Source organism: Eptesicus fuscus, chromosome 5 (genome assembly GCF_027574615.1).
Source record: "Eptesicus fuscus isolate TK198812 chromosome 5, DD_ASM_mEF_20220401, whole genome shotgun sequence".
Taxonomy (NCBI): Eukaryota; Metazoa; Chordata; class Mammalia; order Chiroptera; family Vespertilionidae; genus Eptesicus; species Eptesicus fuscus.
In genome coordinates this window covers 37,193,740-37,208,629 of record NC_072477.1, presented here as the reverse complement: position 1 = coordinate 37,208,629, position 14,890 = coordinate 37,193,740, and the positions used below count along the sequence as shown (strand labels likewise).

The window sequence follows — 14,890 nt, the reverse complement described above, 5'->3', positions numbered from 1 at the left end:
ACCAACTGAGCTATCCGGCCAGGACTCTTCTAGGAATGTTATATTCTCAGGTCTTACATTCAAGTCTTAATTCATTTCAGATAATAAAGTTAATTATCTGAACTTTAAAAAAAAAATTGCCCTAACTGGTTTGGCTCAGTGGAGAGAGCGTAGGCCTGCGGACTCAAGGGTCCCGGGTTCGATTCTGGCCAAGGGCATGTACCTTGGTTGCGGGTACATCCCCAGTGGTGGGTGTGCAGGAGGCAGCTGATTGATGTTTCTCTCTCATCGATGTTTCTAACTCTCTATCCCTCTCCCTTCTTCTCTGTAGAAAATCAATAAAATGTATTTTAAAAATTAATCTTGGACATCCTTAACCATTTCAGTCAGCTATTACCCAGTTAAATGAAACCACATACAACATGCAATCTCTCTCCCAAGCATCAATATTCTTCGTAACAGCCTTTCCTGGAGGAGTAGCTATGCCCTATTCTCCCTTTACTAAAGGTACTTTGTATTTAACTGTTCCCTCCCTCATCAGGACTCTCTCCACCTTTGGTGAAAAAAGATAGTCAGATTTTCTAGGAAGTGATTCATTATCTCATTCATTCATTCATGAAGCAGATATTTCCGGAGAACCTGCTACGCACCCAACACTGGGTAGGCGCCGAGGATGCAGTGGGGAGCAAAGAGCAAAAGCAAATGCGCTCTCAGTGTGAGAGGGGTGTGCCCACATCACAGTTCAGAAAGCCAAGAACATGGGAGCAACTCACCTGGGATCTCAGGAGACTGGACAGGGCCCCTCCCCCGACGCAAGTGACTGTGCACTTCTTGGGACGGCTTTGATTCTGAGAGAAGGGTTACGTCAAGTCAGTGCAGAAGGGATGAGATAGCCTGCAATTCAGGCAAAAAAATAAGTAAACCCCGTTAAAACAAGCAGGCAGGAGCACTGCGTGCTTTGCAGACTCTCCCTCCCCCCCCGCACCCCCCCTCCCGCCCCTCGCACGTCTTAGGTGAGGATGGTGAACGTGACCACCCTCCAGGCCCGGGGGGGGGCTGGGGAGGGGGCCGCCCTTCAGGGTCCCACCCGCCGTCTCCCGGGCCCGGAGGGTGTCCTTTGCACCCGGCGGGGCCTGGGGCTCGCCCAGCCTGTTCCGCAGGGAGAGGCCGGGTGGGCAGGGGTGGCGGCCCCGCCCTGAGAGAGGCGGGCCAGGCCGGGCGTATTTGAGGCGCGGAGCTGCCGCCCCGTCCAGGACAGCACGACCTCCCCAGGAGCCACACCCGGAGCAAGCGAGCGAGTGTCGAGGCGCAGGGTGAGTGGCGCGGGCGCCCAGGACCCGGGACGGGGACCCGACCTGCTGGCGGCGGCTCGGTTCGGGCAGGGGCGAGGGCACCGGGCACTGCTCGGTGCGTGGGCCCCTTTGCAGGGCTCGGGGGCGCCCGGGGGGTTCCTGGGGGGCTTGGCTTCCCGGGTGCCTGGGCGGCGGGCTGCAGGCGGGGACGGCTGGAGAGCCCCGAGCGGAGCGGTGGGCGCCGCCTGGGCGCGGGTCTCTCGTCTGTGACCCTCGAGACCCCTCGAGAAGCGGACTCAGGCGGAGTTGGCAACGTCTCCCTGAGACTCACACGCACCTCCTGGGTGTGGTGCGGACGGGTGTGTCCGGACGCCGGGCGTGGGCGCAGGGCACCCTCTGCGGCAACCGGGAGGCTGAGCCGCGCGCCCCGCCTCCCGCCGCGGGACCACCTGGGCACCAGGTGCCCGAGCCCAGACGCAGGGCGCACTGCCCAGGGTCTCCAGGGCGGCACCAGGCACCCGCGGCTTGGCTGCCCCGCCACTTGCTCCTGCTGTGAGCTGTCTACCAAGCCCAGCCGCGTCAGGGGTACAGCTGCCCTCTGGGTGCTGATCCCACAGAAAAAGGTGCTGCCCCACGGCCTGAAGGGGCAGGTGACCGGCTGGGCAAAGACCGAAAACCCTAAACTTTTGCAGATCCCTGATCAGATTGGCTGGTCTGGGCATGAAGGATCGCAGAGCTGTGCTGAGGATGTGTAGGGTGTGGCAAAATGTTGGTCCGAGTGTGCAGCGCTCTAGTTGAAGTTGCGTGTGTGTGTGTGTGGGGGGGGGGGGGTGCGCGCGTGTTAAAACACGTTTGAGGACTTATTCTGAATGATCAGTTATGCAAATAAGAACACTACAATGCCTCAACTCTGAGGATGAGGAGCTCAATACCTGGGAATCAGGGACACATAGGTGGGGGCTGTGACTGGTTCCAGGCTAGCCCTTAAAGCTGGGGATTCCTGTTCCAGATACTGTGGAATATTTGTAAAGTGACTCCCGGGAGTTGGGTTGCTGGACAATGAGGACAGTTGATCCTCCGTGACCCAGTCTGATTCTAGTATTCTGGGAAAGAAATAGGAGGCAGGCTCCCTTAATTCTGACAATAGTAATAACAATAATTAAATGGTAGCAATAAAAATTGACAACTTGGGCACAGAACGTGAGGGGGGGGGGAAATTGCACCAACTTCCAAAATTCTGACTCACTTGTCTCACGTTGATGACATTCCTCTTTCATACTAGGGAAGTCTGTTTCCATAAAAGGTAACATTTAATAATAAAAATGTGTTTTTCCACGATGGTCATTGTGGAAAAGGCATTGACTTTGAATCCTTAGAGTTCCTCATTTCTTTGATGGTTGTGCCTCATGCTTGATCTTTGGGAGGTTGGAGCTGCTTCCTAAATTCATTATGTTGGGGGGTTACACTTAGAATCAGCACATTCGGTGACAGTCCTTGGATGTTCCTGAGACTCGTGGTAACTGACCTGAAAGACAGCCTCTCCTGGGGAACAGGGGCTCCTGCTGGGGACAGCGGGGTAACATTGCGTCTGGTGCCTACGCGGGTTCTGCTCATTAAATCCTGAGTGGTAAGCCTGCCAGATAGTGCTTGCTGCAGGCTTACAATTTGCTGCTGACTAAGTATCATGTGTTCTATCTGGACTGATGATCAGCTTTTCCATGGGGGGAAAAATCAGTAACTGAGAGGCACAAAGTAACTTTACCTTTCTTGATGCTGAGGAAGTATGATGAGAAAGAAATCCTAGTGAAGGACCAGTTTCCTTTATTCCAGCTCATTCTCACTGACTTGGGCTTTGGAAAGTGGACTTTCCTCAAGTCCTGCTCCGTGTGTCAGCAAGGACAGGAAGTAGACGCCCCGCCTGTGTTCTTTGGAGAGAGGTGTGGGCGGTGCCTTGGGGTTCTGAGGAAATGCACTCATGACCGACTTCCCTTTCGTAAAAGTCAGGGCCCTTTGTGAGCAGAAATTTCAGAAGAGCTCCTGGGAGCCGGAGCTACTGGATTAATTGCTAGGTGAGCCTAGAATAACATAGTAGTGTGGACACTGCTCTTTATTAAAGGGAAAAGTTACAATTAACAGACGGTCAACCTGCAGACTCATGTTTAAATTCCTTATTCCAAACCAAACTGAAGCACTTCCTGCAGGATTTTCCAAATGTGAAGACTCCAGCAGTAATTCCCGTCCTTCTGGTTTGTCTTTAATGGAGTCTTTCTTTTCTGACTCTTCAGAATTCTCTGATTCTGGAAATGCCGGAATGGAGTTCACATATTATAGATTCAGTCGCATGGGGAGAGTTTTTTTACATTTGATTGTCTCTCTAGATATAAACTACTCATCTAAGAAAAAGAAATAAAATTTCCAGGCAAGTAAGGAAGGTAGTTATCCAAATAGATGTTGTTCTTTGTTGTTGTATTTATTTAAGTTCTAAGGTTGCTGACCTTGATTTCAAAAGAACATTGGTTGCCCTGGCCGATTTGGCTCAGTGGATAGAGCGTCGGCCCACAAACTGAATGGTAGCAGGTTCAATTCCAGTGAAGAGCACACACTTGAGTTGCAGGATGGATCCCCGGGGCCCATTGGTGCAGGAGGCAAACAGTTAATGTGTCTCTCTTCCCCTCCCTTCCTCTCTCTCTCTCTCAAAATCAACGGAAAGAAATATTCTCAGGTGAGGATTAACAACAAAAAAGGATCATTGGTATAATCCTTTTCAAAAAAAGAGATCTGATGGTTATGAGTTGACAAAATCAAAACAGCACACACCCAATTTTTGGAAAAGCACACGTTGTTGGTTTAAATGTGTTTATAATCAGCCCGGCGACTGTGCACAATGGCATTCCTGTGTTCAATATCGTTGCACACTGAATGAGTCACCCAGCCAGGTTCCTGACAAAAACATGATCTCTTTTTAAATTTGTGTACAACCTCAGCATGTTATGTAGCTCTGAACGAATAAGCTACATCATTTCTAAATGAAGCCATTAACACTTTCAAATTTCAAAGTGTGAGGTTTAATATTAGTGTAAAATGAGCCTGAATTAGGGGTCAAGTTGCTTGGACCCTGGTCCTTGGCCTGCTAATGACAGAATGACTTCGGGCCACCATTCAGCTCTCTGAGCCTCGGTCCCCTCACCTCTAAAAGTGGGAATATTTACTTTTCCCTGTCCATTTCATAAGATTATTATCAGACTCAGAATAGGTAAGGTATGTGAAAGTGCTTTGTAAACTGCAAAGCGCCACACAAACGCAGGCTGCAGTTATTCTGATGGGCTCCCCTAATGTGTCACAGCGCAGCCCAAGCTGCCATCCCAGGCGTGTGTGAAACACAGTGGACGTGGAGGGAGATCGGCTTTGTTCCTCAGACCGTTTTGGTCATGTTGGAAAATGAACTGAATATGCTTGAGCAGAGACTTTATAAAGAATAAATGTTAAATCTTGGAAAGGCCATTTTTATGTGAATTTCTGGTTGCCTTTATAAACACATCTTAGTTTGATTGGAGTTATGATAATAAGCCACTTTATCAGGCCAATGGCACAGATTTGGCTAGTTTTAATCATCGAAACTACCCTTGTTTCTTATTGACCTGTGTGTGTACCTATATGTAGGGGAACCACATGCGAATCAGTCTAGACCAGTAGGTCTCAACCAGACAGATTTTGCCTTTTCCCCACTTCCCCCAGCGATATTTGGCAATGCCTGAAGACATTTTTGTTGTCACAATTGGTGGGGAGGGTGGAGGTGCTGCTGACTGTGCAGTAAAGCCAGGCAGGGATGCTGCTAAACATCCTACAATGCACAACACCCCCAAACAAACACACAAACACACAAACAACCAAAAAACACAAAGATCCGACCTGAAATGTCAGTGGTGCCGAGGTTAGGAATTAGCCCCTACGCAAGGGGGATATTTAAAAGAAGTGAAGACACTTATCAAGTTATTGCTGGGTCTTTGATATGTTGCCCAGGAGTGGACGTTTATGCAATAAAAGGAACTAAGCTCGCTGTCCACCTTGAAGTTCAAGATTGTTTTCTACTAGTATCCAAAATGATACTAGTAGAGGCTTTATTTTCTTGATTTAAGTGTCGTCCTTTCTTTTCCTTTTCCGTAACAACTCTTCTCTCGAGCTCCCCCTGCGGTAGCAGCAGTTTCCTAGGCAGCGGCAGCCTTTTGGGGAAGGAAGCACAGGCAGAAGAGCACCCACCTTTTGCTTTCAAAGGTCGATTCCTATAGGAAGCACAGTGAGTGGAAGCCCTGGGAGAGTCACGGTACCTCCCGGTCAGGGGTTTCCCACCTTGGAAGGTGGACACGGTGATAACCTACTTCCAAATACGTTTGAGAATGCCCAGATTATAACAGAGATGTGCCAGAAATAAATACCGTGTGTATTTATTCTCCACTCCCGTCCTAGAGGAGCTCTGTCTGAGTTTTTACCAAAAAATCTAATATTTTATATTTTTAGGACCTATCAAATAGTCACCATTTGTTGGATCCCTTGTCATTTTTAAAAATAATTGAGCCCGGCTGGCGTGGCTTAGTGGTTGAGTGTCGACCTATGAACCAGGAGGTCAGAGTCCATGCCTGGGTTGCAGACTTGATCCCCAGGGTGGGGCGTGTAGGAGGCAGCCAGTCAATGATTTTTCTCTCATCATGGATGCTTCTATCTCTCCCTCTCCCTTCCTCTCTGAAATCAGTAATATATATTTTTTAAAAAGAAGGATGAAGAAAATAATCGAGTAAATATCATGAGTGAGCAACTCAAGGAAAACAGAGATTCTGACTGTGTAAGGTCCAGGGAATTTTGACCATAGCCTAGGTGATCCTGAGTCAAGAAAACTCAACCAGGCCTCAGGATTGGGAAGCCGCCCTCCTCCCCTCAGTGCTGGAGTGTCTGCCGTGGGAGCAGGTATCTGGCAGTTACAGGGAGGAGCAGGAGAAGGCAGGAATGGTGTGTCAAGCAAGGCCATCCCTTGAGGCAGCTTTGGGCAAGGCAAACCCCAAAATATTTTCCTCCACATTGCCCAACTTTTTTTTTTTTTTTTTAACTTGAATCTGTTATAATGCCAAATATTTCACTTGGAACAACAAGTACTTTTTCAAAACAGCAAGCATTTGTGCCTGCCTGTCTTTTTCATTGCTCCACATCCAAGGCTTAGCTCAAACAACCCCTCCCCTTGCTTCTAAGAGCCTGGTTGTGACTTCCCGAAGCACACAATCTGGCTCTTGGCATGGCTGCTTGTGATCCCTCCGGCCTGGGGAGCCTTTGACCACACAGGCCTTGGCCTATCCATCTTCACACCCAGGCAGGAGCCTGCACCACGCCCGTGCAGAGCAGGCACAAATGTGTGCACACGAAGGAACAAATAATCGGCAGAACTACATCTGAGGGGCATGTCTTTCAGATCCTAAGATTCAACCACCTCTGCTTTCCTCCTAAAACCCAGAAGAGGGCAAGGGGCTGTCCGTGAGAACCAGGGGGTGGGGGGAGGTTGATATTAACAGGCAGATGCTTTGTAAGAGGTGGTGGGGAAGGAACACAGGAAGGACGGTGAAGGAGGACCAAAGGGAAACCAGGACTGTGCGCATTCGTTACCCAGGAAAGGGGCAGAACATGTTCGCCCTCAGTCTTCTCTCTCCTGCATTGTACGGCCTGGCACTCCCAGGATTCAGAACACCCGCTAGTGGGATTGGAGCTGAAAGCTACGGGTTAAAGAGGGTTTGCTAATCTAGTTGGAGTGCATCTCCACTCTTTGATGAGACCCCATTGTGGTTCCATGCTATTGATTTAGACGTATTTTTGTAAATAGATTGCCTTGTGCTAGAAGAATACCTGTAAATGGACTAGAACTACACAACAAACTACTTGTGATGTTAAATTTAAATGGAAACTCATGAAATCTTTTCAGATCACATAATAACCTATCTTTTTTTTTTTTTTCTCCTCTCAGGAAAATGGCAGACAGCTTTTCGGTAAGTGTTACATGTCTGCTGTCTTCCTTTCTAATCCCATGTAGGTGGAGAGTTTTGTTTTCAACGCCAGACTTTCCCTTCTAACTCTTGGTGCCTTGCTCTGGCCTCACCTGTCCAATGAGGGCTTGTTGGCCGGAGTCATGTTTTTCCAGTAATAGATTTGGGAAGAAAGCCACGTAGAGAGAGGCCTGGGCCTTACTAAGCACAGCCCCTCAACCAAAAGGCCTGGGACAGAAGTGGGTGGATTCCGTGGGCCAGGACCTGAGAAATAAGCCGACAATGGGAAGTGTGGTACAGTCTGAGCATCCTGATTTTTGTGATTATTTTTCTCATGTCAGTTAGAAAATACATGCTTTTACATTGAGGATGGATAGCTCTATTTTAGCAAGTTACAAAAATGCAACCCTGCACAATATGAGATGATGGGCAACATGTACTGATAAAGTGCATATCATCCCAAAGTCTAATTTTAGTCTTGGGAACTCAAAACTATTTAATAGATGGAAAATTTTTTATGGATATGAGTTGTATATCGTCATATGTCCCTCCACTTTGGATCTCTTATTCCTGTTTTCCTGAAAATTCTGTTTTTGTGAATGTTTTTCATCCAGGAATTGTTTGTATCTTTTTTTCCAGCTTAATGATGCCATATCTGGGTCTGGGAACCCCAACCCTCAAGGATGGCCCGGTCCATGGGGAAACCCGCCTGCTGGGGCAGGAGGCTACCCGGGGGCTGCCTATCCCGGGACCTACCCCGGGCAGGCACCTCCTGCTGCCTACCCCGGGCAGGCACCTCCTGCCTCCTACCCCGGACAGGCACCTCCTGGCGCCTACCCCGGACAGGCACCTCCTGCCTCCTACCCCGGACAGGCACCTCCTGCCTCCTACCCTGGACAGGCACCTCCTGCCTCCTACCCTGGACAGGCACCTCCTGGCGCCTACCCTGGCCCTACAGCACCTGCTTATCCCGGACCAAATGCCCCAGGAGCCTACCCCGGACAACCAAGTGGGCCTGCGGCCTACCCTGGTGCCGGCCCCGCTGACATCCCTGCTGGACCACTGGTAAGATGGAGTCAGTCATTTCATGCACTTGATTGTGACCAGGACAAAGCTAATGGAGAACACGGCAATTGTGTGGGCTGTGGTGCCATCACTCTGCAGCGCTCTGGCTGGGCACTCACACCTGCAAAGCGCTGCAGGGAGACCCGAAGCTTTACTCTCACTGCTTAGGGCCATATTCTAGGACTAGCCACAGTGTATGCTCGTCCAATAGAAAAAAAACGTTATTTGTATTGAGTTTAGCATGTGCAGTGTTGGCATAAAGAGAAGCTAATGCGTCTTTTGAAGGCATCTGTAAAGCAGCTTTCATAAAAATCAATTTAAGAGCATAGTAATGGGGGAACGTTTTCATTATTAGTATTAATAAACACTACGTAGACAGCATGTCCAGCAGTGTGCTTCTACATGGATGACCTCATTTGAACCCATAACCACCCGATAAGATACTGTTATTATCCCCACTTTCCACATGAAGAAATGGGACAATAGCATTATATTAGCTTGCCCAGGACCATAGAGAGAACATGGTGGGAGGGGGAACCAAGATAATCTAGTTTTGAAAAACCTTCTAAAGATAATTTTGTGATCTAAGGATTGAATTTTCATTTATATTAACATGCATTTTAGTAAAGAAATTCTACGCACAAAACCTTAAGTCTGTAGGGCTTTAGACACATCTCAGACACAGATCCTTCCCTTCTAGAGTTATAGTCCAGCTGGGAAGTAAGCAGATATGAGGAAAGAGTTCAATAACAGCCTGGGAGCAGACCCTTTCAGGAGTAGGTAGAAGGTGGCACAGGTGGCATCTGATCTGCTTTTAGGTCAGCTTAGAGCAGTGGTCGGCAAACTCATTAGTCAACAGAGCCAAATATCAACAGTACAACGATTGAAATTTCTTTTGGGAGCCAAATTTTTTAAACTTAAACTATATAGGTAGGTACATTGTGATTAACTTAATTAGGGTACTCCTAAGCTGGCCTTTGCTAAAAACGTCCTCAATCTGATTGAGGTACACTCCAGGGGCCAAAGAGCCGCATGTGGCTCACGAGCCGCGGTTTGCCGACCACTGGCTTAGAGGAAAGTACAGAGACAGCGTTGGGGGTGTGGGTGGCATTGGGCAGGGTCTAGACCCAGATGGTTAGTCCACTGCAGATACAGAGGCACAAGGAGTCTGTACAAAGGAAGAGGCAGGTGGGAGAGAGGCTACAGAGGAAGAACCTTAGGATCTGCTGGTTAAGTCCTAGGAGTCAGAAATGACTGGCTTTTCAAGACAGGACAGCTAGGGCACCAGGAAGGGGAGTGGTGGAGGAGGAGGCAAGAGAGACCATTCCAGTTCATACCTGTTGCATCTGCAGCACCAGTAGCAAATCCAGGAGGAGGAAGTACGGGACTAGTAGTGCTCAGGGCTAGAGATAAAAGACTTGGATGATAGTTGGACCTGAGGGTGGGGGGGAATTTAAAGGGGAAAAAGCAGAGGCCAATAATGGAGTTTTGGGGAGTATTTACAGTACCTTGAACATAAATATTTGCGGAATGAACTAGGAAATGTATTAACTGGAAGATGTTTATTCCACAAATATTGAGTATCTGCCACACACTAAGTATTCTGCTGATGCTGAGGGTAAAACATATGAGAACCCAGAAGCCGAAGAATGTGACATAATGAAGTATGTTATGTGACAAGAGTCTTAAGAGTGGCACAAAATTGTGAATGTTGATTGCAAGGTCTAGCTTAAGCCCTTTCAAAAGATAGTCTAAACGAATGAGTTACAGGCTGGGATGGCCCTAGTAATAAGAGCTACAGTGCTCCAAAAAGAACTATGTTCTGCCTTTGGCACCAATTAACTAATGGCTTACTTCTCAATTATTAGTTGTGCACATAGGGAACTTACCTCTTCAGGCCCTGGGCAAGGTGGCCCGAGAGTCTGACAGATGGCTTAACTTAAGGTTATGTGTTAGTCACATGTATTGTTTGAATGGTTGCAACATCTTTTTCTTTCTTTCCCCAAGAAAGCATGACTCTGGATTAATACACATATTTTTCATCCCCAGACTGTGCCTTATGAAATGGCTTTCCCTACAGGAGTGATGCCTCGCATGCTGATAACAGTTATGGGTATAATAAAACTCAATGCAAACAGGTAAACAGCAAACTTTAAACGTCTAACACATTTGTTGATTGGTTTTTGAACAAAGACTGATCTCTATTGAAATTTAATAGAATTTTTAAAACTACACATTTAAGAGTCTTGGCTCTTCCATAGTATGGGATTATCCCATAAATCAATACGTGTTCCCACCAAGGGGGCAAGGTTTTCCTCGCCAAATCTTGGTTTTCTCCCAGAACCTGAATAGAACTGAGTTCTACATTGTGAGGAGAAAGAGGAAGAGCAGGGTTCCTCCTGGCAGGGAAGGCGTTAGCATTAAAGGCCAGTAGAGTCTTTGTAATGTCCTGTTTGGCCATCCCTCCACTGGGAACCATACAGTGTCTGAAAAGCCAAGCATGCACTTTAGATAACCATAAAAAATGAGGATTCCAAAGCAAGCGGTCCCACGTGACATAGTGATGAGGTGATCCGAGAGCTTGAATGGTATCCCACTGTGTCCTCACACTCATGCAAGTCTCCCTGCAGCGCACAGGTCACAGTGCGGTCTCAGCTCTCGAGCTTGGCTGCCATGCCCATCTTCACAGTGGGTGCAGCTGCAGGGTCACAGATTCCCATGGTGTTGGCCTCGTCTACAGATGACAAGTGGCAGGATGGGGAACCCCATCTTCTGAGTAGTCACTATTTACTTGAAAGGTTTGAAAAGATTGTTCAAGTTAAAGACTTCATCCAAAGAAGTCAACCTTTGCCATTGGAACTGGTTTGACTGAGGTGAGTTAGGAGGGATAAGACTTTAAACTGCTTTAGAGAAATCCCATGCTGACTTGTGGCTGTTCTGGGACGCCTGGCTCTGGTTATCACCACTGGTTATGCTTACATATAATACAAACAAGCTAAGGATATCTATCCTGAAGCCCTCCAGTCTGTACCCTAAAGCTCCTGCAGCCATTAATTAATGTCTCTGGGTCTTATAAGTAGTATACAAAAGATACTAACTCAAGCTGTGTACACAGGTTTATTCAAGGATCCACAGACAGCCTCGATGAGTGTCTGTCACCTTGCTCCTGGTGAATCAACAGGAACCACCTCCTCTGTTACCAGGAGATGGACTGGCTTCTGATCTGTTCATTTTACATTCAAATAGCCCATTCACTCCAACCTCTAGCCAGCCTCCTCTGGCCTCTACTCTAAAGCTTATCTCACAGAAAATTACAAAACATATATATCCTTCTGCCTATGCTCTTATCCATCTTTCCTCCCAATAAGTACACCGTATTCTGTGCATACAGCATTCACAATTTGTTAAATTTTTAAGAAAATATATCTTTATTGATTTCAGAGCGGGAGAGGGAGAGATAGAAACATCAGTGATAAGAGAGAATTGTTGATCTGGTGCCTCCTGCACACCCCTTACTGGGGGGAATGGAGCCCGCAACCCAGACATGTGCCCTTGACTGGAATCGAACCTGGGACCCTTCAGTGTGCAGGCTGATGTTCTATCCACTGAGCCAAACCACCTAGGGCACAATTTGTTAAGTTCGGCTCCCCTCTTCCAACCCCTGTCGCACAGAACCACACTGGTATCTTTGTCTTTATTTAGGGTTATTGTACTGGAAACTTAAACTCCAATTACATCAGAGATGTAGACTGATCAAAACTAATTTTGCTTGACACAGCCAAGGTGATAGGAAACTGAAATAATTGTTGCTTGGTCCTGCACATTCTGTGTAAGGAATAAGAAAAGAGAACGCTTAAGGTGGTAGAGATGACCATATCTTCAGCCATTGGGTATTCAGTCAAATACAATTTCTATTGCCATTTGACTCTTTTGATCCTTTCCCTGTTAATACATCTATGGTTGGGTCTGTCACTGGGTGAATCCAAATACCCAGGGAATTATTATTAGTGGGTCAGGAGTGCAGATTCTGTTTTAAAACAAGAGTACTAGCAGATTCTGAGAAATTGGGGAGGGGGGGTGCGGTTAGTACTTTAACAGTCAGGGGACTTGTTTTTGTGTTAACATCCAAGGAGAAGGAAAGAGGTCAAAAAGTTAAGCCAGCACTTGCATCAATTCCCCTTCACATTATGGAAAGTTCAACACATTGTCATGGTTTTACAAGTTAGCAACAGGACATTAAGTACATAATCTCATTCTTTCTGTTTCAGGACTAGGTTTTTGGTTAACTAGGAGGAAGCCAGGAAGTTGACCTCTTATTTATGTGACTGGCTTGCCATCAATAGGTATTAAAAGCAACCTGGTAGGGCATGTCATCTGCAATGGAAAGCATAACCTGCCCTTAAAGTGGCCTCAAACCTCTATAAGGAAACCTTGAAGGGTTTTCATGAGTAGAAGGATAAATAGGGGATTACAAATGAAGAGAACGATATGACCAAAGACAGCAAGGCAAAACAATTCAACACGTACTGTTTTGTTTATTTTTAGTATTTTACTAATATTGGGCCTAGTATACAGTTTGAACACATTCTCTGGTTTGTTTTCTGTCAAGAAAATTTTCCTGTATTCTTCTGCGTGTTCTTCACTTGATGCAAATACACAACTTGAATCATTTTACTAACTCTGGCCTTTGGTTTGTACAGTCTTGTTTTAGATTTCAAGAGAGGGAATGATGTGGCCTTCCACTTTAACCCACGCTTCAATGAGAACAACAAGAGAGTCATTGTTTGCAATTCAAACGTGAATAATAACTGGGGACAAGAAGAAAGACAGACAATTTTCCCATTTGAAAGTGGTAAACCATTCAAAGTAAGTTACTGCTATTGTTGTGTATTGATAATGCATATTGCTCATGGGGAAATCACTCTAAAATCACGATGCACTTGAAGTGAATTTGGGGGAGCTATCCTGGGACACCTAACCAGCTCCTCCCCATCCTAGGCGCCCATGATCATCAGTAGGCTGGAACAGGCTACTCCCCAGTGGCACACTCCCCAGCTCCACACTGTGACCACCTCTGAATTTAAGCTTTTCTGGAAATGAGAAAAATAGCATCTTTAATAAAAAAGGGCAGAAAGTCTCAGAAGGACTGAGACTTAGTCCCTTAAAAAACATAGTGACATAGAAACCAAAACTAGACATTTTAAAATTAAAAATTAACTTAAATTAGTTGACATTCAATATTATATTAATTTCAGGTGTACAGCACAGTCAAAATTTTTTAATCCTAAAATGAATACATGCTTAGGAAAATAAAAATATATAGATTTTTAAATTAACTGAAAAAGTTCTCTATCCTTTACATCCTAAAGGTTGCAACTTAGTGAATATCTTTCCAGTATTTTCTATGACATACAGCGCTTTTGATTTTTAAGCACTGCTTCACCCAATATTTAGTAGGTTCACAGTACTAGTTGGATTGACTGTAGACTGGGTAATAACGCAACTAGACTATAAGCTCCTTAAGGGCAGAGACAAATAGGGACCATATTCTACATTTAATGGACATCTCTCAGTATTAGAACATAGATAAGTTACAATGTTTAGATATGTGATAATTCAACCAGTACTCTATTGATGAAACTTTGGAAATATTACCAATAAAATCTGGGAAGGTTTTATTTATTTTACTAAAATACTGTACTAACTTTGCTTATTCTTCTTTGCTTTCTAGAAGAATAATTTTATTAAAATATACATGTTTAAAACTGAGATATTGCCAAAGTGCTACTTCAAAAAGGATGTAAGGGTTAAACACATCCACTCTTGGGAGACTGTTTTCCCTCTTTCTGCCCAAAGTGGCTATTATCCAACTTCATAGCATTTGCTGCTCTGTTAGGGGATTCCTACTTTAGTGTTTACTTTTACTTTTAGATGCTGTAGGCCATATGAAAACTTTTTATGTGGACACATTATTTTATGTAGATACATCATTTATGTAGACAGTATTTATTCCTTTGTGGCTTCAACTATATATCTTCTAAAATTTTGTCATTTTTATTTTGTGTAAATCTTTGAATAGTCTGGAGTTTACTTTTGCTGTAAAGTTACTTTTTCAGGATTTTAATCTGTTCCACAAAAGATGAAATGTGGACACCCTGAGCTCAGGACAGACTGGTTTTGAAATCAATGGGCATTTCTAACAGTTTTGTGTACGTGCCATTTCAGATCCAAGTACTGGTTGAATTGGACCACTTCAAGGTTGCGGTCAATGATGCTCACTTGTTGCAGTACAATCACCGGGTGAAAAATCTCAGTGAAATCAAAGCATTGGGAGTTAGTGGTGACATCAATCTCAATAGTGTTTCACACACTATGATATAATCTTAAAGGGGCAGATATTCTTTTAAAAAATAAAAACGAATGTAAACCTTACCCATTTAAAAGTTTCATGCTCACTGTAAGTGAAAAATTTTGCCTTTATTCAACAACGTCCTTCTTATAAATCATCCATTTAATAAATATTCTAAGAGTTAA

General features: G+C 45.5%; 1 protein-coding gene and 1 long non-coding RNA gene across 2 annotated transcripts in view; one reads left to right on the top strand and one right to left on the bottom strand.

Moving 5' to 3' along the window:
* Positions 1-2,025, bottom strand: part of LOC114230564 (uncharacterized) — a 25,020-nt gene extending 22,995 nt beyond the window's left edge. Inside the window, exons 1-2 of the long non-coding RNA XR_008556092.1 lie at positions 1,335-2,025; positions 753-873 (exon numbers count right to left, since the gene is read on the bottom strand). This is a non-coding gene — a long non-coding RNA (uncharacterized LOC114230564). The remainder of the gene's footprint in view (positions 1-752; positions 874-1,334) is intronic.
* Positions 1,214-14,890, top strand: LGALS3 (galectin 3). Its single transcript, XM_028141709.2, has 6 exons — positions 1,214-1,292; positions 7,273-7,294; positions 7,931-8,356; positions 10,406-10,494; positions 13,057-13,222; positions 14,582-14,890. Exons 2-6 carry the CDS (start codon positions 7,277-7,279, stop codon positions 14,735-14,737), a joined length of 855 nt encoding a protein of 284 aa, XP_027997510.2. The 5' UTR covers positions 1,214-1,292; positions 7,273-7,276; the 3' UTR covers positions 14,738-14,890.

Excerpts from the sequence above, each read along its gene's own strand:
- LGALS3 (XM_028141709.2), top strand. Across the intron at positions 10,495-13,056 it reads ATAAAACTCAATGCAAACAG|TCTTGTTTTAGATTTCAAGA; the intron begins GTAAACAGCAAA and ends TGGTTTGTACAG. Across the intron at positions 13,223-14,581 it reads AAAGTGGTAAACCATTCAAA|ATCCAAGTACTGGTTGAATT; the intron begins GTAAGTTACTGC and ends GTGCCATTTCAG.